At 39.8% G+C, this 27,322-nt stretch overlaps 1 protein-coding gene across 3 annotated transcripts in view; it reads right to left on the reverse strand.

Moving 5' to 3' along the window:
* Nucleotides 1-1,207: 1,207 nt before the first annotated feature.
* Nucleotides 1,208-27,322, reverse strand: part of glrbb (glycine receptor, beta b) — a 28,522-nt gene continuing 2,407 nt past the window's right edge. For 2 of the 3 annotated variants that reach the window (XM_022210897.2, XM_022210888.2), the window contains 9 exons: nucleotides 25,432-25,570; nucleotides 22,114-22,220; nucleotides 19,961-20,028; nucleotides 14,930-15,156; nucleotides 13,585-13,667; nucleotides 12,931-13,071; nucleotides 10,124-10,276; nucleotides 5,889-6,208; nucleotides 1,208-2,357 (listed from right to left, as the gene is read on the reverse strand). In XM_022210897.2, coding sequence (XP_022066589.1) covers nucleotides 2,061-2,357; nucleotides 5,889-6,208; nucleotides 10,124-10,276; nucleotides 12,931-13,071; nucleotides 13,585-13,667; nucleotides 14,930-15,156; nucleotides 19,961-20,028; nucleotides 22,114-22,220; nucleotides 25,432-25,553 — 1,518 coding nt within the window. In that variant the 5' untranslated portion in view covers nucleotides 25,554-25,570 and the 3' untranslated portion in view covers nucleotides 1,208-2,060. The remainder of the gene's footprint in view (nucleotides 2,358-5,888; nucleotides 6,209-10,123; nucleotides 10,277-12,930; nucleotides 13,072-13,584; nucleotides 13,668-14,929; nucleotides 15,157-19,960; nucleotides 20,029-22,113; nucleotides 22,221-25,431; nucleotides 25,571-27,322) is intronic. The other variant, XM_022210904.2, reaches the window with a different exon arrangement.

Genomic DNA, 27,322 nt, shown 5'->3' on the forward strand with positions numbered 1-27,322 from the left:
GATACATCTACTGTCCTGATGCAATGAATTTAATCATTAAATGCTTTAATAATGTCGCCTTTTATCACTGGTGACCTGTTATAGGGTGCTTATTGTAATATTTTATGTAATTTGTTGCAGACAACGGACTCATTTAATAGGATTAGACGTAAAATGTTGCAATATTTAAAGAAAAATCATCCAAAAGTTCTTGATAATAATAATGTAATGCACCATCATCAGTAAAAATGACTTAAAATGGTGGTTTCCATACAAAACGGAGGAAATTCCTTGTGCATATACCTGTACTACAGCAAAAAATCTGCCTCCTTATCCTGGCAGAGCCACTACCGTCCTGTCCACAGGACCTGGCATTACATCTGTTTTTCTCCCAGGAGGGCATTTTATCTCCTTATTACATTAAACAAATATGGAAGTGGCCATTGGGGGGCACTGCAATGCAAAATCTCTCTCTTTTGAGATTCACTCTGAGCTGAAATGAGTCTTCAGATCTGTCAAAACTCACCACAAATGCATATGTTTTTACTGATGTGTAAAACTGTACTTCTCTTGATGAGTCATGTCTCATCTACAAATTAAGAGGTGGTTTTCCACCTGATTCTAGTCTCTGTTTGAGTCCAATTCTGTGTCACAGGCTGGTTTTTTGTAGTGACAGACAAAAATTCTTTCCCGTGTCTGTAACCATGGCAGCCACAGAGAGGGAGAGAGAGAGAAAGTCTTGTTTTCTCATTTTGTGCTAACCAGAAAGAAAAGAAAAAAAAAAAGGAGTCACAGCAATGACAATTTTGCTCTCCTTTGCATGAGCAATCCTGCCTCAAACGGCTTCAAACTTCATTAATATGACCCTATTGTCATGACATGAGGTCGGCATCTATCTTGCTTCATTAAGTCGGAGACAGATTTCATATGAGAAGTCTCGCAATGATAGTCGGGGGTCATTTTCCAAGCAGGTTTACATGAATAATTGATGGCTGGTTTGGCAGATTAGGAGAGGTCAAGCCTCTGTGGAAGAAACAGCTGTTGTGTGGTGTGCAGGATACACATGAACAGTGCAAAGGGGGAGATGCTGCGAATTTTAGTCCCTTTGTAAGTCAATTCAGACACATGCAACCAAGCTGGAAACCCCCATCACTGCTTTCTTAGCGTTAACTGTAAAAAAAACCAAACAAACAAACAAAAAAAACCACACCAATGATGGACCATGTAATTCAAATGTTTGAGTTCATTTTTAATCACATCAAATGGTGAAACAGCATTTGATCGTTTATCTTCGTTTGCAAATTTCACAAACACACGGTCACAGTTCACCGGTGACCCGTTTACACACGCTACAGGTGGAAAGTGTCAAACGTTACATTGGCAGGAGGAGTGGCAGTGTCACATGACCATCTGGACAGGAAGAGGAGTGTTCCACGTATCCACGTATCTTCTCAAGAGCAAATCATAAGAATAATAAAATTTAATACATATTTTATATGTATTTATACTTTATCTTCATATACATGCAATTTTTTTTAACATGCGAGGTAATTACAATGTTACACTTTGCATTGAAGCTTGAAGAAAATGCTTTAACTCATTAAACTTGCGAGCACACTTCCACCGGGCGAGGGGCGAAAAATCAAATACCTATTTACAAATGCTCTTCTAAAGCTCTTTCAGCTCCATTCGTATGCAATCAGTCTTTGTGGATATGTTTACACGCCAATTATTACAGTTATATCTGCAATCCTGTGTTAGCCTTTCAAGTACCACTGTGAATAAATAATATATATTTGAAAACAAGATGCTATATATATTCTCTTTTTTTTTGAAAAATAAGAAATATTAAATTGTAATCATTTCCTAATACATGAATGATGATAGTTGCCTTTTTTACGTGAAGAGAAATATCATAATAGTAATAATAACACGTGGTAGTTTTATGTTTTTCTCGGTAATCGTTTCGTATGAAAACACATTTCTCAGTGCTCACTTTGGAGTCTTTGAATGTAAATCTGATCAGTAAAGAATTTATGAGAGTGTTGCGTTAATAGCAGAAGATAATTTCAAGATAATAATCACAAGTATATGGACCAGTAGATCACATTAAAGAAGAGGAAGGAGAAAGGGAACAGGGCTCTGGCGTAAAGGTCGATTCTTTTGGCAGCAGAGGGGATGACTGGTTTGGGAGGAGGAGGTTTCTTGTTGTTCTTAGCTTGAGATTTGCCGAGAGCTGAGCCAGTGTCGATGGGCTTCCCATAGCAGTCAAAGTTTGACAGTTCAAAGTCCCGTGGGAGCGATCCCACAATGCTGAAGTCATTGGTCCGCAGGTCTGACTTAGAAGTGCACACCTTCTTGCAGCGGGTCTCGGCCACCTGGGTTCATGAAAGAATCATGAAGACGAAGTAGACAGGTTAATAAATCCAGCACTGTTTCATTCCAAAATACATTTAATTATGTGAAACATACAAGCTGAAATCAGATTCGACGAATATTTCGAAAGTGCTGCTGGCAGCCCTTGAGGCAGAGTAGTCGAACCAAAGTAGTTTAAAACTGGTTGACTGAACAACAGACAGACTTTGCAGTCCATAGAGACTAACATTACTCTGCAGGTACTACAAAGATCATTAAAATCAAGTGTCTGTATTATAAATGCAGCACTGTATACACTGATCAGCCACAACATTAAAACCACTGACAGCTAAAAGTGAATGAACTAGATTCTAGACTAGACTGTCTGCAAGAGAGGGAAGACATATTCTATTCATGAAAATGCAATAAATAAATAAATAAATAAGATTGGCGATTTCACTGTCTTTTTTTCTCATCCGGACCACATTGAACCAAGTCCAGATGAAAAACCAGCGAGCTTAGGTGGGTCAAATCTCGAATAGATTGTCGGACAAAAGAGCTAAAGGCTCTATGAAACAGAATTTTGATATGGAAAACCATTATTTTTTTGTGTTAGACTGTAAAAACATGGGGATTTTTGTGTGTTTTTTTGCATCTGGACCACTTTAGTCCAGGTTCAGATCAATAACCAGTAAGCTTTGGTGGGTTTAATCTGAGGTAGATCACATTTTTGTACCAACAGAGTTTCTACTGATACAAGCCCGATCCATGAAGCTCACATCCAGCAACCCAGTAGACCCAAGGGATCCACTGCCCATGTCCCAGGACCAGACATAACAAGACACCCATAGATGTCCCATGTTTAGCCTTGTTGGCAGCAGATGCAGTTGGTTTTAATGTTGTGGCTCATCGGTGTAGGACTACGGCACAAATAAAACAAAGACGGGTGCAGATTTCAAATGGTACAGGGAGAAGTGGTGCATTTTACCACCACATAAAGTTGGACAGAACAGACAGAACACATCTGTGACCTGAGATTAACTCATTTTGCGCATTCTGTTCTCATGCCTGCTTGTCACCCACCTCAGTTCTTATTGCACAATCTGTCACTCTCCACTTGTTCAGTAGCTGCCATCACTGTTTTCCAATCACCTCCCGTCACCTGAGCCCCACATCCACCTGCACACCTGCCTCTCATTCCTTTATTTTCCACCCAGTAGTGGCTCCTTTTCTCTCTCTCTTGTGATTGTGCTTGGAAGCCTTCGCATCCCACATCTTGGACCAGTTCCTGCCTTCCTGTTTCACACCTGCCTTTTCCTGTGTTTGCTTGTGTTAGCCTTTGCTGATTTACTACTTGTTTGCGACTTTGGCTCTGAAACTCAACTAAGTAAACATCCTTTGAGTGTATTTTCAACCGCAAGGTTGTCGTCAGGGCAATATGAGAGCATAAACCTCCGTCTATTCCCTCTAATTTCTCCTGTCTAGAAACATTACATGGCACAAACAACGGAAACTCAATCAATCAACCGTTCCACTTAGCGCATGCAAATTCAGAGACACGAGTGCTGCATTGTCAAATGAGGCGAAACCCTTTTTTACTGTTTCCACAGCACAATCCTCCATCTTAGAGCTGAACAGGCATGTCGTCATTCATTTCAAGAATTCACATCGCATCCATTTACTGTTGTCTGCTCTTTCTGCCTCTCGGTCTCTTCAACAGGTAAATCCACCGCATGCATGTACAGACACCTAGATGCTTCAACGTGTGCAAAAGAACACAACAGATGGCACCGACAGGCTCTGCTGACTGAGCATTTTTAGACACACACACACACACACACACACACACACACACACACACACACACACACACAGATTTGGTACTCTGACAAGTGAAACTGCAGCTCAACATACTGTGGCTGCAAAGAAAAGGTGTACTCTTCTCTTCTATTACAAAATGTTGTCCAGCAGTTTGTCTCTGGTTGACATCTATGTTCTTCCTTTATGTTTGTTGCCTCTAAACTACACAAATCCTCATGAAACATTTCTGACCCTGCATTATTTCCCCTATCTAGCATTGGCAAAAACATAACCGAATGCTCCTCTGACTACTGTTTGACACATAACAAAGAGGTCTGCACACACACAGTGACTATGATGCTACATCCATGCTGCATGTAGGTTTTGTCTGAACTGAAAGCAACATTCAAATGAGGCTGTTTAATATGGCTGGACTCGATTGAAAACAGACTACACTTTGAAGACACAGCAAAGGAGCTGTTTGATCCTGAAGCTTGGACAGAACTCTGCTGATAAATCAAAACTACGGCTATTTTAAGAGGAAAAATAAAGCTTTGGAGCCAAAATTAGATTTACTTTGTACTCCTCGGTGTTGCCTAATATGGTTGTTCTCTCATCTGGGGTCTTATAACCCCTCTACACCCTCTACATGCTATCACAAACCTGTGCTTATACAAAACAATCTGCAGAGAGATTTGGTTTAATGTCATCCAAAAAATCCCTTTCATCGACTTCCCTGAAGGCCCGCAGGGTGAACAGGATCTAATCAGTCTATGGATGCTTACTCACTGAAGTCATTAAGCTCATTAAAGCTTCATTATTTTGATTTGGTTTTGACAAGAAAACCCATTAAATCTCAATGGAATAATGTAATCCTCGCAAACCAAATGTGGTTCGGACTAACATAGATTCAGAGGTAAATTAATTTCAATTAGGCGTACAATTGGAAGGCCCATACCAACATCCTGTTTGCCTGATGGCGTGCATGCAAGTGTTGGACTTGAGTCCTGACTGAACTGTGTGTCTTTGCGTGTTAAAGACAAAGCCAATTTTTAATGACTTGATGTCCCTGTTTTGCATGTAGATTGGATCTCAGTGCCTCAGAGTTACAAAACTGTCAGGGGACGTTTGATCTGGAGTTTGTATTTTGGCATTCGACTGTGTTGCTGTGGATGAGTGGTGAATGCACCATCTTTGAAATGTTTCAGCAATTAATTGGAGAATCAGTATCCAAGGGGACCACATTTATGCTTTTGTTGTGGATGTGATTGTTATCGATCGCACAAGATCAGCTTCCATGAGGCAAAATGGATCTGAAGTTAAGTCCCACATGGCATTAACTACCCCTGATCTTATCCCGATGGCTGATGCAGTTATCGAACCATACAACATACACATTCCTAGTTTTCATGGGGTCAGAGAGCTGTTGGCTGCACCACATGCCCACTGTTTACTAGTTGCCCTCATTCATGCTGCTTTAGCTGCAATTCAGTGTAACTATTGTAAAGATTCAGACAATAAGATGATCTGACATCAAATAGAAAGTTTAATAGCTTCTTTTCTTTTGAAGAATTAGATTTTTTTATTGGCTTTTTGTGGGAGAGGAGTATGACAATAAAAATTCCATGACTGAAACTAAAACCTGCTGATAAACTTGATGCTGTGTACAACGTGTCTGCGCATTCTGGTTTGATTTCGTCTAGATGGATGTTAAATCATGTAATACATTAATGGAGACAAACAAATACACTCACGGAAGGTATCAAGCTAGATTCACTGACGTGTAAGGTGCTGACATGAAGCGGCGTCCCTCCGGTGCCGTTGACCGTGTTGTTCCTGGCAGCGGGGCTCTTTCCCGCAGCTTTCTCCTTGGATGCCATCTTGGCCTTCTCTGCCTCTATGCGCTTTGGGCTGTTGAGCATCACTTGAACCACAGCGTACTCCACCAGCGAGGCGAAACCAAACAGCAGGCAAGCAATGAGCCAGATGTCGATGGCCTTGACGTAGGACACTTTGGGCAGCTCTGAAGCCAAGGAGGTGCACTCGGAAGACAGAGAGAGCACCGAGAGGATGCCTGAATAGAGAGAGAGGGAGCACAAGTACCTTTGTCAATCATCAAAATGAGTGAAAGTACAGGAATTAACACTTGTCTTAGTTGAACCACAAGTGGAGTGTGAATGTACCCTAGACGCACTGGAGGATGCAGTGAGGTTTGGATCGATAACTCCACGCTGGGAGGCCTTCATGTAGCCACGTTCTTTTAGCGCTGTGTTGCTAATGTGTCCCTGGTGATACTGAAGGACTAATCAATTAACGTCCATTGCAGAGGAGGAAGTACGAATTCTGCACAGCAACAGTGTCACTCACAATAGAGTGTTACAACAGGCAACAAAAGGCAAAATGGTTCTTCTGGAAGCCAATGTTGGATGGTAGAACCCAAGTCAAGTGTTTCTGCGGCTGCTACAATTGTTTTGTCAATACGAAGGAAATGCCTAAAAGAAAGGAATTTTATCAGATGTAATCTTTTTTCAATTGACATAAGGAGCCATGTAATATTTTACCCAAATTAATCATTTTTAATTATGTAAAAACTGTATCTCATTAAAGAATCACCAGTGCAAAACAAATAAGAAGAAACATGTCATGTCCATTTTTGGAACTACACAGTTTTTATATTTGGTGCTATTGGAGCATTTTAGTCTGTTCCAACAAAGATTTGAGGATAATTTAAGTCCAACATTGGCATAACAAAGTCCTTGTATAGTCGAGATGTTTGTTTCCACTGAAATACATTTACTCAAACTACTGCTGAGGGAAGCAAAATTGATCCATGTTCAGTTCAATGTAGAAAAATACAGAATAGATTATTCTCCCAATCTGCGAAAAAGCTGTAGCAAAATTTTCACATCCACAAAGGCTTTCTGAGAACATAACTGGAATTAGGCTTCATGACTCTTCATTTAGATCTTTTATTAGGACATCTCCGTGAGCTCAGACAGCCTCTATAATGAGAGAGTAATTTTAAATTGTTTTTATCTCAGATAGCCAACAGGATTACAGGTTAGAGATTTCCCCTTCACAGCAGCAGCTCTTTCAGGCTACAGCAGAAATAATTACAGCGACTCTTAGGAGGGTACTCTAACAACCAATGAAGGGCTTCACACTTCTTTTTCTCGCAGTAATCCTGCTTCAGAGAGACAATAAACGCATATAAATGACCAATGGGTTTTGCTTCCAGGTCTCATTATGGTCACTCATCAAGGAAAGGGTCACAGAGCGTTCAGGATTTCTAATCAAATTGCTCGTTTCTCGCTGGGATAAACTTTAATGAGAGAATTCTGGAAGTCCACATATTTTGCAGGAACAGAGACAGACATGAAAGATGCAAATACTTAAAAAAAAAAAAGCCTTGTTCACCATTGATGAAATCAGCCTAGTCTTTATATCAGACATAAAACGTGAACATCCTGTGCTAAATATTTCTATTATGTAATGGTAAACTAATTTGTACTGGTTTACTGAGAAACAAAACACACTGAGTGTACAAAAAACACACATTATCAGCTGAATGAACACATATCTGCACATGCATTAATGCTATACAAACAGTGCAGCACAATAAATGCCAGTGGTCTCACACCTGGGTGCTGACTGACCTGGACTGATCCCATTTAGAGAGAAGTCAGAGGAGGCTCCCAGGAATTGGAGTGATGATGGAATGGAAGTGGTGAGAGAAGAACTGGAGGGAGGATGAAGAAGAGGAGGTAGTGGAGGACTGAAGTGGGATAACAATGAATTATCTTATCCGTGCAGCCCTGTACACATGCACGCACACACACACACACACACATACAGGTTCCAGTGTGATAGTGTGCTGACACTGACATATTACACATGGGCTGAATTATGGAGGAGGAGGAAAAACAATGTGAAAGGAAATGGACCTTCTTTTCTCGCAATCACAAGAAGAGCCTCCTTGTAGGAAATATATGAATACGTATAAAGCAAAAACAATAATATTAAGACGCAATGGCTGCTGATTCTTATTCATGTCCATGAAATATGATGTCCCACTGGGCAATTTTCTAACCACTACAGTCACCAATTACTTACTAGGATGGGCTGAAGGATCTGAAATATGTGATTGTTATATATATATGATTAATATGCTGTGCAAATAATTGATCATTCACTTGACATCCAGAAGCCAAAGAGGTGAATTAGATCCTTGTAGGTAAGATTTGGAGGGTGGTGGCTTCCTCTTTATAGTCCAGTTCAATAACTAACAATACAAGAAAAATGAAAATGACCTTTCTAATGCAAGCTACAACCTTTACCGTATTTGGCAAACTTGCTTATTACTTACAGTAGATGGTAGTTTACACTTTTGCATTCAGGACTTCAACATCAGCTTGGAAAATCAACAGGAGATGGACTTTTAAACTAATGTCACCAGGCTACAATTGAATAAAGAATGTCACCATTTAAGCCAGCAAAATGTTTGTCGGCTAGAAAAAAGAAGTCTGCTTCTGCCCACTTTGAAGTGAAATCGAAAATCGTTCAGTTTTAACAATTTCTACAGATTTTGATCTTAACCTACCACTATAAAAACGCATATGTACAATGCAAGAACTGAAAACTAAATTAAGATTGAGACACAACTTCAGTACAAGCTTAATTCAGCAATTATAAAGGAAGGAGTTTATTTAAATAGATCATTACATGAGAGTTTTGTTTTATTTAATGCTGAGGTGTTGTATTATCACATATTTTGAAAGCATCCAATATTTTATTTAGTGATGAGTGATGAGAAGAGTGCTTAGGTAGGGAAACTTATGACAGCCATGAGGTCATTGCTTTATAAAGTCTGCCTTCCACTGTAAACCTAGTTTGAGAGTTTCTGTCCCCGTTCCAAAGAGCTGAAAGTGGGGCTCACTCGATTTTTCTCATCTGGTTGCTACCTGTGATTTATTCGGAGCATAAACAGAGACACAACATAGATGAAGCACAGCAGCACTGGACCATTATTATATCCCCCTCGGCACTCAGGCTAACACTCCAGTAATGTTGCTCGACCTTCTACAGGCGAGACACATCGTGTGCTTTTCTGGTTTGGGGAAACTGCGCTGCTCTTCATGCGTATCAGCACACCCCTTCATTACTCGGGCTAATAGGGATCAGGTGTGCCTTGTTGACCAGTCGAATGTCTCCTGAGTTCTCAATGTCTCGTCAACACCTTGTTGCCTGCAGTAATTAAGGATTTTCCTTGAAACACAAAACCCGTCCTTATTTCCAACAGTAAGTGGCTAAAATGTACCAAATGCTATGTTGGTATGGCAATGGAAAACTGAACAGTGTAATGGGGAAAAATGGCTAATGTAGGGTAATATTCTGTATTTTAGAAATGTAGATATGATTTGGCTGTGTGACTTGATAGATCTATCAATAGTATTAAATATAAACCAGTAAGTGTTAAATCTAACTTCTATGGAGCAACCTGCAAAAAAATCCAGTTACTGCAACAAAACATGGGTTTAAATGCACCAGATAAGTTGCACCTTTGCAGTGGGTCCCATCTGTCAATTAGTGCTATATTCAGTGATTTATCGCACACACAGAAGCAGTGGACACCGCACCATGCTTGGTAGATAAAGTCCTTCATGGTGTCAGAGTGATTGATTGTGTCATAATAGACATGATTGGGGCTACAGTGTCAGTGATCCTTAAAAACATCCAATCCTTTAGAGTGGTTTCTGTTCTGCGCCTGCAAATATGACCCATGGCTTTTTTCTTTTTTTTTACAGCAGAAATCCCTTTAGACAGAAATTTTAACGCCTAATTACCTCAATAACATACACACTCTCACCCAGCCCTCTTTTTGAACTAATGTCCACTTGGCACTGGATGAAATAGCACAAGAAATTGTTCCAGATTTTGTGTATTGGTAAACATCAGTGGAAGATGGTGGCATTGATGAAATAATCCATACCCAAGGGGACCCTGGCGGCACTCGCATCAGGGTTGATCCAGAAGGACAGCCAGGAGAGGACTACGATAAGCAGCGTGGGGGCGTAAACACCCATCATGTAGAAGCCGACTTGTCGCCTTAGGGTGAAGATAACCTCGACACAAGTGTAGTACCCTGCATGAGGAAGTAGAAAAATATTACAAAATGGCTTCACTGAAACACAGCTTTGAAATAAATGAAAAACAAATAAGGCAGGTCCACCTCAAAATCTTTACACTGAAACTCTTTTCCAGATGAGACAATCCAACCATGACCAAAACTAAAAGCAGTTCCACGATGTCTTACAAAAATATGATAGTCCATTATGACCTTTTTGGTGTAGGAAATGGGAAAGTAGGAACATCCAGCCCCTAAACTGAAACAGAGCAGGTGAGAGAACTGGCCCTTTCCTGGCTGGGTCTATTAAACCCACATTAGGCATTATGAGGAAAGGTGGAAGCCAGGTTAAGTCCTCTATCTGATCTGCCTCCTTGTGCCAAGACACAAAGCAAAGCCCAGCTGTGTGCACCATTAGTAATGGAGAAAACAACAAAGAGAAGAAAAAGGTCAGTGGGCATAAGGACTTTAACATCGTTTCGGCTAACTCTGTTAAAGCTAAGACCTGCTTCAGCACTCAGGGCAGCACCTAAAAAAACTCTGCTTCCAGTTAATAATGTGCCAAATGTGGACGAGACCTGGACCAGTCCTCCACCAGAAACTAGTATTTTTTGTCGACACGAACTTTGTATTTTTCTCTATTTGTTTGTTTGTTGTAGCAGACTAAACCACTTATAAACATTTTACTCGTGAATTGTATTTCATTTCGTTTTATCATTCATTTCTTCTGGAAATACATTTGTAACCAGAATGGAATAAGCATCCATAAATTGGAGCCCTTGATCCAGAAGTGCTGTGTTTCTGCTCATTGAGGCTTGTTGGTGGGTCCAATGGGATGGTAGAGTGGATGGGCTGAAGTAATATTTAACTAGCCCAGGGATCTCTGGAGCTTTTATACTGCATATAAGGGCTGCCTGTGTCGCCAAAGCAGGCTCGAACCAGTCGTACACAGAGGTGATCTTTGTGTCTGGCCAGGTAGTCATGGCAACCAGTTAAAAGCCTGACTCATCGCCAACAGTGTGCCTCCCAAGTGTGAGAGCACTGAGGTCATACCAGCTCTGTTGGCTGATAGAGTTTTTCCATTTCATTGCGAATGCCATTTTGCTCTCACATTCGTGTGAGTATGTGCATGGCACAGTACCAGAAACCCTTTTTTGTATTTTTTTCTCTGTTTAATAGAGGACTCGTATTTTTAGCTGTAGTAGGTGGGAATATGAAAAGCGTGACAAGCAGCACATCGGTCTGAGTATGCTCAGTTCACCATAGCTACCTGCAAAGCTTTTTCAATTCTACATGGCCACATTACAAAACACCTTTACAGTATATTCACTCGAAGGTCTAGTTCTGTGTGTATCATTGTTGTATCACAGAAACATACTGGCAAACGGCACGATGCATCACCGCTGTTTTCACTATATTTCGCAAATGGACATTGACTGGGTTTTAACAGAGACGTGTAGTAATGTAGTAAAAACAACCACTAGCAAAAAATACTAGACAGCAGTTTGCAATGACATCACACCAATCTACGAATTCTGCTTTCATTTTGCTACACAACTATAAAGTTCCATGACTGTGTCTTGTCAGCCGTAACACCATCAGGTTGATAAAGTTTGTTCACGTCAGAAAGACACATATACACCTACTACACATGGATGTAAGCAACAAATATTTAAAACATTACAAATATGGCTTTGTAAATATTTGATGGGAACACAACAAATTTGTTTGAGCTCAAGTCAAAACACAATGCATAGAAATGCACCAAATAGATTTGTGGTTGTGCATGCCTCCTCACTGATACACCTGCATGGAATAGAAGCTAAATTAATGTTAGGATGATTACACCTGAGCTTCCTGCTTTGACAAAGTGTCTCTCATGGCAAAGTTCTGTGCATTTCAACTAGCATGTGCTGAGATTTTTGCTCAGCATCAGGTTAAGTGGAGAGAAGGTAAAAACACTCCTGGTTTGATTGTGTGAAGTTGCGGTGAAATCACCTGATCAGTTCTTTCAGTTTGCTGCGTGATCATACAATACAAACACATCTCTGGTCAAGGAGCTTCCACAAAAAATGTTTAAAAAAAAGTATTTTTTGTTGAAAAATGGAAGCAGCAGAATTAAGGTAAAACAAAGCAGTCATCTAACATACCTTTTCTCAGTTAAGAACATGGAACTGAAATTTCCTTGCTGTTTTCCAGCTTCTGATATTATTTAATCAGAAGTACCTAAATAGTTTTACCTGAACAAAAAGGCTCCCCTGCACATAAACGAGACAACTGATGTAGCATAAAACAAAATTATTTGATGTACAGTAAACCTCAGGCAAGTTCATATGAATGTACTTTTGATTTCATAATCTAATAAGGGCGCTAAAGATCTGAGCAGAACAAAATATTTTCAACTCAGACAGAATAATTAATGAATGGATAAAAGCTGAGTTCGAAGATGAACAGCACCGACGTCAAGCGATGCCAAACATCACAATACAAACTAAGTTTGCTGATTCTGCCGTTACTTTTCAGTTCCAGTAGCGTTAAATAAAGTTCAAGAAGTAAACTCGGTTATTTTTGACTCACACTCGCAAAGAGGAAAAAATTTTTAGGACTTTCTGTTCTGACATGGCTTTTTGTGACTTCAGGAATGAAAAATGGATACATGACAAAGACGGTACCTGTTCCTGCGTAGTATTTGGTGCAGTTTCCATAATCAATATCTTCTTGTCTGATATCAAACTGTGGCAGAGCGATCGCATCCATTTGCACAGGATCTCCTGTCTGCCACATGAACTGTAGATCATCTGTTGTATAACCAACTGGAAAATGGAAGCACACCAACAAAACAAAGCTAAATACTCATGACATAAATACACATACACTGTATATATAAACAGATTGTTTATACCCACAATACATGTTGCATGTAAATCGCATTGGAGAGAAACATCACAGCACAAATAAATGTATCATGTAAAAGCGCAGACATGCAGAAAGCCATGCATCTCAGCAGGCAGCGTTGGCATTACAATAATGACTTTAAGTTATTTTGCTTATTTAAGTCCAAACCGCTTTGTAAACAAGATCCAATAACCAGAGTCAAGCTCAATTAGCTGTGTGACTCACAACAGCCCTAAAATATGATGATTTATTCTACTTCTCTCAGTGTGTGCAGCTGAAATTGGGTTCTAAACACCAGCAAAAAGCTCTCATTTACCCCAAAACCACTACTTTAAAAAAACAACTAATATATTCCCAACTCATAAATACTGTATCTTCCAAATAACAACAAGCGAATATGTAAACCGTGGCTTTAATTCAGGAAAACTCACAGCTTTCAAGTTGCATTTTACACCTCTGCGTGTCCATTGGGAACAAGGTCAGATCAAGAGGACAGGAGAGAGTGACGGATAGCCTGGAAGATGAAGAAACAGTCATTTCATTCATGCCATCCCGCATTTATACACTCTCACTCACACAGAATCCTTGTTTGTGTACCATTACTATTATATTGAGATCTCGCTGGATTTAAGAGTGTCCCCCCAGAGTTTTAAGTGATGCATTTGCACTGAATAAACAAAATATGTTGCACTCAAAATTACAGACACGTGTCACACATTATCCCTGGAGATGACTCAAAGCGAAGACAGCGTTGCGTAGTTGCCGTCCCCAACTAGTTTCCACTGAGCCCTTTGGAAGATAAAATGTTTTACCAAATGTTTGGCATGTCGACGGTCTTGTTATCTTTTGAGATTTCAGTCTTGCAGCCGGCAGCCTCAATAATTGCTTTTTAAAAAATAAAATAAACCAACTGAAACATAAAAAAAGCTTCCCCCAACAGACTCAAACTTCGAGATTAAAATAGTCATTGCAGTTTCTTCAGTACTTAAGGAACACAAGTTTTCTATGATTACATACATTAGCACTGAAATCACATGATGTGTTTAGATTTATTTACAGCTGTGTTTACAGTTACATAACATTTTCTTTGCACTATTATGGAGCCAAATAATCAGAGGACTAAACTGCCTAAATGGTTCATTTGGTGCTACAATAATAGCATCCTGACAAGATGTTCATGTTATCAAGTTTTTTTTGTTTTTTTTTTATTGATAAGGGGGCTGCCTGACCCAAACCATCAGTAGCAGTAGGTGTTTTATCTCTTTCAGCTGACATGACAGCTTCATTGATCATAGTTAGCCACATAAGAGAAAGACATTCTTGATGCTGACAGCTCAGCTTTGATTGGTCAATAGTTCCTCTCCCTGGGGTAAATAATGAACACAATGCCAGATCATAGACTCTACTGGACCTTTTTCCTGACTGAATCACTTTAACCCAATTCAAAGGCCTGGAATTCTACCTGTTTTATGGCCTATCAGTACAGCAAATATCTGAATATGGGAAGTTTGATTTTGAAACGTGATGTATTGTTTTCTTTAAATGGGGACAAATTTGTATCCGATCATTCGAGTGATGATTCTCTATGAGACTCTTGGTGCAATTCAAAATGTTATGGATGATTTTAACTGAAACTACACACTCTCAAGGTGATATGACATTTTCCTGGAATAATTAAATCACTGATTAAGCGATTACTGCAGCATTTTCTAGGCATTTGCAAGTGCCTTAATTATTACAATTATTGACAATTTGTGAAAAAAGTCAGTTCATTACCTCATACTGATGAGTACATCTCCATTGCGGAAGATGAAGAGGAGAATGTTTTCCTGAGTAACATCGTGAAAGTTGGCGCTCTTCTCATTAGCGAAGAACAGGTCGGGTTTCCAGAGACATTTGAACATCTTGGGATCAACGGTGAGCGAATCAGACTTGAAGTCTTGTGGCAGCTTCAGCCGGGGGTCGTTCCAGCGCTGCCGCAGGAAGATGTTGACTCTGTAATCCTGTTAGGTTCAACGCCAGACAAATATTGTTAATATTGAGTTCCATGTTATTGCCATCGGTCACACGCTGGCTGCTTTCAGAGTGATTGATGACCGAAAGGCAAACTGTTTGAGCCGAGAAAAAGCCATTATGTGCATTTGTTGTGAAGCTTTACGAAGGAAGGTGCTAAAGCTGTGTTCTGTCACGATGCAACAGATGCATTAAAATGGAAATAAAAGCAACTCTTTAACTCTGCTCGTTATATTTTGAATAATTTCGAATTCAGTTGCCACTTTGTCAAGAGGAAACTTTTCTATCTAACTTTGTTTTTATTTTCATTTCAGGTTTTCATTCACATGCACATTTTCTCAAAGTAAACATCTAAAACTCTTAAGTGCAGAGTGACATTTTACAGCTTCACAGTCCAGGGGTCAGATGTTATCAATACAAATAGGTCATTAGTGAGCTTGTTAGTTAAATGTCTGCATTCCTGCTGGTGGGAAAATACACCTTGGGATGTTTTCTTGTGCCCACTTCAATGGTGTGCCTCAAGCTGTTCTGTGACCAGGTGGACTATTGTGCTGAGGTTGAGGATGGATGATATGTCAAACAAAGCTGCCAACATATCATCTTTGTGTGTGAGAAATAAACTTTCACCTTCAAATCCTTGATTTTTCACACATTTCACACCTATATTGTATTTTACCTATTTATTTGCTTAAATTTTACTAAATAGCAACATCTGTCATTACCTCCTGATAAAAGTGGCTCTATTGTTTTAACATATTATTGAAGCCAGTGAAGTGTAGATGATAATACAGCAAAATCAGCAACACAACCAATAACATTTAAATGCCAACATTTAACACCTTAGTATATTGGTATATTTTGCATCTACTCCAAGTTTTATTTGAGACATACAAGGCCTAATAAAAGTATTACTCCCCTTGGAAGAGCTGATAAAAAAGATCCTTTCATAGCAAAGTGAAAACAGGTTTACTATAAAGTAATACTAATTAGAAATTTTAAATGTCAGATAGATGATTGCATAGGTATTCACTCAGTTCATGCCAATACTTAGTTGAATCACCTTAAAACACAATTGTAGCATGAAGCCCGACGTCTGAATCATCTCTGCGCATCTAGACACTGCGATTTTACCCTAATTCTTCTTTTCAAAACAGCTCAAGGTCTGTCAGGTTTCACAGAGATTGTGAGTGAACGGCCCCTCTTCAAGTTCAGTCAAAAATTCTCAATTGGATTATGGTCTGGGCTCTGACTTAGCCATTCCAAAGTACCCACCGTGTTGACTTTAAACCATTTGTGTTCAGCTTTGGCTGTGGGGTGGGGTGTCTTGCTATAAAACAAATCTTCAGCCAAGTTGCAGTTCGTTTGCAGACTGCTACTGATTGTCCTGCGTTATTGTCCTACTCATAGAATAGAATAGAATAGAACATCCTTTATTAGGCCCACAAGGGGAAATTTTCAATGTCACTTTTGCCATTTCTTTCATTTTTAGAGGTGCTGTGCTAGCGTTGGTGGCAAGAAAACACTCATAAATCCAACCACTACCATGATCACAGCCGTCACACACAAAGGATAGTATTCACTGGTTGTCATAGTTACAGTGATGCCGTGCCGCTATCTCACAATGATACAGCAATGTTTAACAAATCCGTAGATCCACACTATGAAGCCACGTCACTGACAAAATCTAATCAGGTGGTCCTTGTGTCATTTCTGACCTTACCTGAAAATTTCATCCAAATTCGTTTTTTTGTTTTTGAGTAATATTGCGCACAGAGAAACAGACAGGCAAACGTATGCCAATCGCATTCCTTGGCAGAGTAATAACAGAACTTGAATAAACACAATTTAGGCTATAATATACTGTGGAATTCTTATGTTCTTCTACACTTTTCACAGTAAAAACCTTCCTCAGGACAAAAATGACACAATTTATTTTTATATTTATGGCCAGTAAGCTCATATGGTTCACAAGACCCAGCATTGTGCAAGTAGTATAGAGTATCTCATCCAAAACTGACTATCAAACTGTATATATAGCCAGACAGTTCCTGGAAATATAGGGAAAAGATCCACTGTTTGAGTGATCCACATAATGTGCTTTGGTATATTTTGGATACACTGTGAGGAGAAACCAGATTTAAGCCTTCCTTCCTGACTGTTGCGAATGCAATATGAATAGACAGGAACTATTTCAAAAATTCATCTAACACTGTTCCATCCACACACGTCTCAGCATGACTTATAAATTCAGCAGTAAACCAGACAGTGCTTTATTCTCCAGCCAGTGAACATTTTTGGGAGGCAAACCTGTGGTCAAATTGTTGATATCTCATTTTGGAAGGCAAGCTGTCATTTTTATACAAAGCAATTTTTGTCCAACAAGTCCTCCAGCGACAGCACAAAAAGCTTCTGCTCGCCTTTTTTTTTCTCTCTCTCCCTGTCTGAGAGAGACACAAGCCAATCCCCACACCTTTGCCTTTCTGAAAACCAGACAAGGAAATATATCTTCCTTCTGGCTCACTATCAAGCTGCCACTACAGCATTCGATTCCAGGGAGATTTAGCACACTGGCTGGCTGTAATGAACAAGAAAAACTCAAGCTGAGAAGCAATGAAATATAGACGAAAGAAAGAAAGAAACACATTGACACAATTTATTCCATCTCACAACATCAAATTAGTCGTCGTCTTCTGAGGACCACAATCATGAAGTGAAAACAGACGTGTTAACTGCAGTGGACGTGAGGTGCTGAGAGAGGTGCAAATGATGACGGAGGGTTTCCTGCGATCAGATGCCCCACAGAGTGAAAAATTGAGGGGGAGAGGTGACCAGCTGTCTCTTCTTCTTCCTCCTCCTAGATTCATTTGAACTTTCGTCACTTTCATTCTGTTTTTTTGTCGATCGTCCAGGGGGAAAAAGGAAGGAAGACAGAAGCTGCAGTCTGGGAGGTGTGCATGCCTCTTCCTCTTTTACCGCCTCCTTCTCGGCTCTTCTCCCTTATCTCCCTTATCTTCTTTCTCCCCGTTCTTCCTCTGATCTCTTTTTCTTTACATTCTTTCCTCTGCAGCTGCCATCATTTTTCTTAGTTTTTTTTCACGCCCTATTCCTTCCAGCCTCTTCTTTCTCTGCTCTCCTTCTATTTTTCTTCACTCCTCAGTCTCTTCATCCCTGTATCTCCCCATTTTCTTCCTTTTTCTGTCTGGTTTCATCTTCCCTCTCCGGTCCACTTCACTTTACCTCCATCATTCGCAATTTCTCTTGCCTTTATCCCTTCTCCCTACCTCTTTGTAACATCTCGCCTATCTTTTTCACTTTCTGTCACTGGCTTTGACTTTTTGCTTACCTCACCTCTCGCCTCCTTGTCACCTTAATTCTTTCTGTCTTGTCATCCTTCATAGTTCTCCTCCATCTTTGTTTCTCTCTCCATTATGGTTTGTTTCTTCATCTCTCTCCCTCTTTTTTGTTTCTATACATCGAGTTCTGAAGGCTTTCCGCTTTCATTTAGCATGTAGCATCCTAATTGGTCTATAATTGGTCTCTGTATGAAATTCTCCACTGGAAGATTTTCTAAGTAAATACACTCTACTCTCTGATCTGTAGCCAATTTTTTTCACCTATAATAGATTTTCATGCAGCTCATATTCTGAGATACGTGATCCAAGACTTTGCTCAGAACGCCGCTACTCATAAAACTGGATAAGAGCGAACCCTAAACATTTATGAACACTGACCACTCCTTGGACTTTTTGTCTGTTCCTGCAAAGACTAAGGTTGGCAGTTTGTTCTGTGACTAAAACTCGGTTATTCATACAGAGAAAATGCCACGTCAGGAAAAAGAGACAATGAATTGCACGTTGGCTGCTACACATATATACACAGTTGTTTAAAAGTTTGACGTTACCCAGACAATTTCATGTCTTCCATGAAAACTCTCACTTTAGCATTAGAACACAGGAGTGATGGTTGCTGGAAATGCTCCTCTGTACCCCTATGGAGATGTTCCATTAAAAATCAGCTGTTTCTATCTAGAATACCACATTAACAATGTCTAGATTGTATTTCTGATTAATTTAATGTTATCTTCATTGAAAAAAATGCTTTTCTTTCAAAAATAATGTCATTTCCCAAAACTTTTTAGTGTATTTAAACTTTAAGTGTCAGAATAGAACTGCATTTCTGCATTTTGGTAGCATTCTGATCTATTCAGAAATTTAAAATGTTGGCTCCATAATCCACTTCACAGGTCCCAGAACGTGCTTTTTAATGCTCTGCTTTCAATTATTCTGTGAGGAGAGGTGTCCTCTTTCTTAACAGATGGCTTCAGCTTGTCAAGTGCACCGCATAAGATGCATGTGACAGAATCGAGTCCACTAATTACATTGCTGCGTTGCATGATTGAATACATCAGTCCATGTTTACTGGCTTCCTTCCAGCTGCTTTAAATTAAAAAATTCCGGTAAGTCAACTTTATTAGAATCAGTAAAAGCCTCCTTATTGTTTCCTAAGTGAACAAGAGTCGACCCAGCGCCGTCCTTGAGTTTAATCTGGTTATTAGTATTCAAAGCGCACTTCTTTATCAGCAATTAAGCCATCAGATAAATGAGGCATGAAAACTCCAGTCTTCATAATGATTCACTGCTAAATGTTCTGATACCGTCTAGAAAACACGCTCATGCACTCTTCCCAAAACTTTTGGGATAAAGCAGTTTTCATCTACGATCCACTGCTCCTGATTGACACGAGCATCGATCACCAATACCATCAGGCTGCAGTGGGACTGAAGTGAATTCTTACCATGGTCGTTTCTTGGATCGAGCCAAAGCTGTTGATGAAAATGTTCACTCTATCCTCCACAGGAATTCCTGAATTTAGAAAAGGGAAAGAAAAGATTGTAATATTAAGCGTTGCATCCACTTTTTCACTGCAATGTTGAATTGAGACTGAGGTACTGCTGAAATTTTTAGTATATTCTTTAAAACCCTGCATGTCTATATTTGTATGCCAATACATACTCTACCTGGTGATTAAATTGATTATTTTACTGATCAGGATTTGCAGAAGATAAAAAAAAATCCCTTCTGAAGAGCATCCCATGGCTTTGCTAAGCTAACACTGTAAACATTTATACTGGCAACTCTCTCCACTCAGCCTTTTCGCATAAACTAATAATATCCTTGATGAATGCAGACTGCTCACCCTGCTTTGAATAAATTATTTCCTTTGAGGTGTTTACTGGAGGTTTGGGAGTTTCACAGGATAAACTCTTGCCATGCAATTCGCAAAATTAATGCACATAATATCGAGGTGGCACAGAGCTCAAATCGTCTTTGCATTAATGCAACCAAGTAAACGAATTAATATTCTAGAAACACTTTTGGTGTTACCTTAAGATTCTCTATAGGACCTATAAAATCTGCTCACTGTGTTATAGGCCTGGGGAAAGTAATGCACACGGCTCAGTTTAGATGTTAATTTGGTAGATTATGGCATGGATCTTAATGGACAGGGAGCTTTCAGCCCACCCCGAAATCAAGAGCAGATGTTTGGCTGCAGGACCAGTCGGGGAGGGAATGAGTCTGCTCACTGCACATCAAACACTCAGTCCCAGATACAGCCTCTGCTGCCAAGTGGCAGAGGATGGAAACTATCCGAGGATCCACCTGAAAACTGGTAAGACTATCAGTCAGACAAGGAGGCCACCAGTCACCTCGTTGTTATTTTTATAGTTGTTTCTGTGAGACCGAAGCATGGCCTTGGCTTCAGTGTGATATGTGCACTATAAACACTAAAGATGGATACTCGGTGGGCGGTTAAGAATGGGGGAAAAAAAAGACAGATTTTGGGATTTAACAGTTCAATACGGGTCCAGGTCCATTAATCTTATGTCTCCCAGTGTCATTCTTTATTGGCATGACCAATGTTGAAAACACCCAGGTAGCATTAGCAGGTTTCTCTCTTTATAAGGTTAATTGCAGGTAACTGGTACTGAAATGTTAGTCTGTTGGTAAATGTGTGTCTCTCTCTGAATGTCTCTGAGCTGCAGGCAAAGAATGTTTGTGAACATAAAGGTGCGTCTTTTCAAATGATCAATGCATTTTCCCCAAATAATGTGTTGTTTTCATTCAACAGAGGAGAGAAACGAGCAGCTGATTGTGGCACGTTAAATACATGAAAGTTCCAGTTACTTTTACAGTATTAAATCAGAATTTCCCTGCAGTGAAGCAGCACCTCCTTTTTTTGGCACAAGCACTTCGTAAAAAATGAGTTTTTAAATTCAGTTGGCCCCAACTGTTATTTCTGTTATCCAGCTTCATTAATATTAATCACTTTAGAAGCTACCACTGAAAAATTTAGTGTTTCTGGCTTCTCATGAACAACAGCTGACCACAGACCAAAGTGAAGCTTTGACTGGTAGTTATTTATAACTTTCGAATCCTAAAAGCTAAATTGAACAAGATTCGATAAGGGATTCAAAAAGGATTTGGATTGCATAAGTAGATTAAATACTGGATTTAGATTTGATTAAATGCCACTGAATCCCAACCTTAGACAGATTTTAGCAGCTTTTTTATTATTATTCAAGTAATAATACAAATAAAATATGAAAAAAATGGCCATTTCCTATAACAAGAACTCTAATATAATACACAAAATGTCCTAAATAATAGCATTTGAGTAATTTCATGCTAACAAGTCTTTAAGGACTAGTCAACCTGAGAACATCAGTTTTCTGTAAATGTTTTGTAACATATGTTGCAAACACAGAACAGGGAATGCATTTTGATTAATGTCTGCACATTTACAGTCTGCAGATACTCAAATGCTGTGAAGAAATCTGTTGGTGCATATTCATCGTAAACGTGTTTCTTTAATTAGCACAACAGCACTTCAGCTGGAATGTAAATTGAAACTAGACAGAGGCAGATAAAGCCGGGTGAAAGACTCGCCTTTGAAGTTGGGCCGTATCCTCGGATCGTAAGTGATCAGTAACCTGTTCAAGATGTTACTGGTTGAATTCGCAGGGACTCGAGCCAGATCCTCAGATGACAGCTGTCTGCAAACAAAGAAGACAGAGAGGGAACTTTAGCCACAATTACATTAGCAGGTCAAATTCCTGGCAGATGAGCAGTGCAGATGCACAGTGCACTCACTTCTGTACACTCTCTGATTAAACTATAACCTGAGAGAGCTACCAGTTTGGGATTAAATTAGCTTTTAGGATTTGGACCACCCAGACAATGTTAGAGCAAAGCAATGTTTAGAAATGAGATGTGCTGTTTTTCTGAGAAGCTTCCAGAACATGACTGGGGAAGCTGGCGTGATCACTGAGGCTGCTAGAAGACACTGTTTTTGACCGTCTAAGACAATTAATTACTTTTTTTTTTGGGAAATACACATTAGTATGTCATTTTTTTAAGAACATACCCATGCTTAAAAATTTTGTACAGAGGATAAGCTCAATGGTAATAATAATCTTTAACATGCTCTTAGTGACATCCAAGTGTCTTAGCGTGTTGTTATGCTAACACTTAGTACAACTCGTACAAAATATAGGCCAGCTGAAGTTGTAATGTCATTTCAAAACAACTGGACATGTTAGAAAGTGGATAAATGTTAGCCGAGCCACGCTACACCCATGTTTCTGACGGCACAAGGGTCTAGGGAAGCTCGACAGGGAGGGAGGCGGGCTAAAAGGTTGTCTATCAAATCCCTCTGCAGCAATTGGGTAGGTATACAACCAATCAACGCAACGAATAGGCTGACGTAGTTCCTAGAGCACCGGCGGATTGTGGCTAAGTCCCGTAAGCTTCCCAACCAGCGGAGCCGCGGAGCCAACTGGTATATTAAGGATTTGCCATATCCCGTCGGCATAAGTCCAAATACGTCTTTCTTCTCAATGAAACACTTCAGTGCCGTCCTTTGTTTATCTTTCAAGTTGAATTTTAGCTTCAAATCTTTGAGGGCTGTGGCCAAAGCCAAGTCGAAAAATCGTCGCGCCTCTGTCGTCACTTCGTTACGCCCGCCTTCTGACTCTACACTTCATGGTGATTCGTCCGGCCAGTTTTAGGAGCATCCAGCCTCGAGCCTTATGGAGGGTAACTAGACCCACCCTGGCAGAGAATTAAATTCGTTGCCGTGGGTTGTCTAGCGCGGCTAGGCTAGATAAATGTGACAAAAATGTTTAATTTGATCATTTTGAAAGAAGAAAAGATACAGAATTCCAGAACTCCAAAGCTACTGTATTCTTCTGTCAGCACTTTGTTGTTGAAACAAGTTGCTCACTAAATAATATCTACCTCTGTGTAAATTCATCTGTCAGGTGTATGACAGCGTGTACAAATGATTTATCAACTTTTTATTTTTGCAAAGTATTTCCACTTTTTTTCTACTGAAACCAACACATAATTTCCCCCTGAGCCACCCGCAAAATAGCAAAAACAGGTGTCCACTGAAAATTCCCACCAAAATACAAAGTGGTGAATTTCAAAGACATACAGCCAAACATCATCTGTTCTCGGAGCTTGACTAATGAAAAAAACAATGGCACACACAGAGAGAGAGGGGAGGACGAGATCTGGCAGGAGAGCAAGGAGAAACAGAAATCCTCTTCCTGGGTGGCAATGAATTCTCCTGCCAAAGAATTTCCCCCTCTCAAAGCACTTTACATATCATTATGTAAACCTTATCATGCACTGAGGATGAGTTAAAGTGCTCCACAGAAATACTGCGCCGTGTGTATATGTTCTGCGGTTCCCCTGATCAAAGTGAAACACACAATTCCCACCCACTAAACCCTTTTTTCCCCCCTCTCTTTTAACAGACCTTTCTGACAACCTCAAGCACAAGAGCTAAACTGGAACCAAGTGGTTTCCTTGATCCACAAAGACATCTGCAGCATTAAACACGGAACATGTCATACAGCTTACACTTGCCAATACTGGGACTACATCAAACAGTTTATCCCTCATTTCTAGAAGCTTCATTGTGAGGCCATTTGTTCCCATTTAAGGAAGTAGAGGGTGCAGCTCTATAATACAGAAAGGTAATGGACCCTCCAAAGGCATGATAGGCATGTATTATTCTGTTCTGAGTACAGTACAGTATTTATTTCTGCAGTTTAATCATTCCATGTACATTATCTTAAACATCCCTTGTTTGCATTTATTTCTCAAAAGTTGATCCTAGTGGAAATGGATTTAAGAACCTATCAGAGCTTCATATCTGCTCGGATGCAAATGATGGATAAAACCTGACAAGTAAAATCCAGCACATGTAAAACAGAATCAAAAGGAAGTCTACCATTTTCACACATGCAAGTCAAGAGATTTAGTAGTCACTAAGAGCACCGCTCAGTCAATGAAAACACTTGTATAATGTCCTCTGTGTCTCGGCAGGAGCTTAGTCGAATCTGGGAAAACATCGCCGGTGATGTAATCAGACTTAGGGCTGCAAAGTACTGGGGAATATTGACATTGCAATATTTAGTTTAGTTGTTTTTAAGTACAAAAAAAAATCACCACATGACTTTGTTTGTGCTTTTTTCAAAGAATGTTGTCATTCTAGGATAACAGGGAGATCATCTGCACCAAAAAATTAAAAAAAAAAAAAAAATGTAAAAGCTGAAATGGGACATTTGAAACCTTTATCATATAGTGTAACTTAAGTGCTCAGAGGATTGTGGGCCAGAAGGATGCTGGCTTGCATAATGCAAAATCAGATCGATCGGATGTAGTAGGATGTAAAAGCATTTTTGGCATACTATACTTAATTATCTTACAATAGAATGGATATGGGAATGTACCCTTTGTCTTGTGGAAAATAAAAAAAATAAACCAAAAAAGCTAAGGGTATCATATTTCCTGCAATGATGCACACATTGCTATGTGCAGTCTGATTTGGGCTTATCTTAGCTTTACTGTGTGCATCAAAAACTTTAAAAAGAAAGTGTGTTGTTGATGGAGTGAGGGCCTAACAAAAAAATGTGGTCAGCTGCATTATGGGAAATGTGGGTTCCAGCATCTTTGGGTTTGGTCGGCCTGCTATTGGTAAGTTTCTTAGTCAGAATGTCTCAATCTGTCCTGTAATTCTGAACAATTTTAAGTCCTGCAATGCAAATAATAGTTTGAGAAAATCCATCACAGATTAGTTTGAAATCCCTTTAAAACTCACGTCACTGCTGCGCTTAGTATTAGCAATAAATGCTACATGAAGTACACACCCTATGTTTTCCGTTACACAATACGACAGAGCGATCCCATACTTACGACGGACAATAAACCTGTTTCCCTTTCTTCTTCCCCTTCTTTGTTCCTTTTTCTTTGGCAGATCCTCCCTCTACACAAAGAGAGAGGACCAAGAGAAATATGGCGAACTTCCTCATGCCCATTCTGGTGTGAGTTAAGCCTGTGAAGGAAAACAAAACCATTCAGATACAGCACGAGAGAGACAGAACTTAAATCTTTCGGGCTCGAAAGAGTGCAGTTTAATAATCGTTTTCGTTTCACATCGAACAAATCTCACGTGACGGCAGACGGCGGATAATGACGCCTTGCCCTTGGTGGGAGCACAAAGCTTCAGAGCACTTCATCTATTTCCTGAAGTCTGTAACTTTGACCCTTACATTCATGGCATGATGTACTCCCATTTAGTCTGAATGCATGTCACATACAGTAAATGTCTGAAACGTAAATGAATCAGTCCGACAAGGTTTAATAAAGTGGAGCAAGTTCAAGCATAAATTCAATCATCGGAGTAATGCACCTGAATAACAATGGTCACTCAGGACTAGGCGGCTGAATGTGACCTTTAAAGGATAAATATTGCTTGAAACACCATCGACTTCAGTCTCGAGCCTGAAAAGAAAAGGCTTAATAGGGCTGTTGCCTGCCTGCCTGCAGCGGGACATTTGCTTTATCAAGCTTAGAATCCATAACATTTGGTGTGATTTATGATCACTGTAGTGTTACTTTCCGATTCCACAATCCTGAAATGTAGGCGGATAACAGATAATGTGGCCCTGCGTGTTTACATTCACAAAACTATGCATATACAAATAAACACGCAGAGAATGCATTTTTTGCATTTCGTGATAGGGCCCATTAATCAGCCACCAAGCACAGTTACCTGTGTGATTCATTCCCCGTCCAGGAAAGCGGTGCCCTTTCATTGCACTGGGACACTGAGACCAACAGCAAAGCCAGCAGCCTCACCCCCCCACACACAGCCTGCCAGCAAGTCTGTATATTAACTGAGGCAGTTTATTGTCTAGACAGAGACACTCTCTCTCTTTCTCACTGCCTTGGCCCAGCAACTCTCTGTCTGCTCCTCGCCTGCACATTGATCATCATCTTCTCCAGCAGAAATCCTTTCCACAGCTCTGTTCAGGGTCTTTTTTTTTGTCTTCATGCAAACACCTTGTCCTGCCCAAACCGAGTCAGCATGGCTTTATCGATTAGGAAAACTCCTGAGAAATGGAGGGCCTGGTTGTGTTCCACATTGTGGCCAGTGTTCGTCAACACTAACCCACACGTATCAGATGGCAAAGCTGGAGCGGTGTCAAGTGTTTGACTTGGCAGCCCGACCACATTTCTTAGAAGCTGTTTCTTATGTGGCCTATAAATTCTCTATACTATCTTCCCTTTGGCATTTCTCAACATGACAACTCCCATCTCAGACTCTTTACTACAGTCTTGTTGCCAAGGACAGCGAAGACGCAGAGGAACGTCTACACTGTAGAGAACAAGTGGGTTTTATTACAAAAGAAGACGAATGTAAATATCTTGATACGGCTTCTGACACATCGTGGTTCTGGTTCTTCATCTCCTTTTGACAGTGAACCCTTAACAGCCAGGCATGTGTCGTTCTGTGCCTTTGTCAGAACGTTTTGTCATCTTTAAAATGTAGTGAATATGTTATTTTCATCATAAAAGTTCAAATTTTTAAGGAAAAGTCATAAAAAGTATTCTTCTTCTTTCCAATCTTGTGAATCATTTCCCTTATAATGTGTCTATTTTGAGCTCCTTTAGGGATTAGGGGATTTATGACATTAAAAAGTACCTTGATTTTGAAATATTCTTATTTATTTGGACTCGATAGGGGTGTTAACTGAGAATTTTCCCTTTTCCAAATTGTAATTATATTTAATTTTGTGTACCT

Source organism: Acanthochromis polyacanthus, chromosome 10, assembly GCF_021347895.1.
Source record: "Acanthochromis polyacanthus isolate Apoly-LR-REF ecotype Palm Island chromosome 10, KAUST_Apoly_ChrSc, whole genome shotgun sequence".
NCBI classification, from domain to species: domain Eukaryota; kingdom Metazoa; phylum Chordata; class Actinopteri; family Pomacentridae; genus Acanthochromis; species Acanthochromis polyacanthus.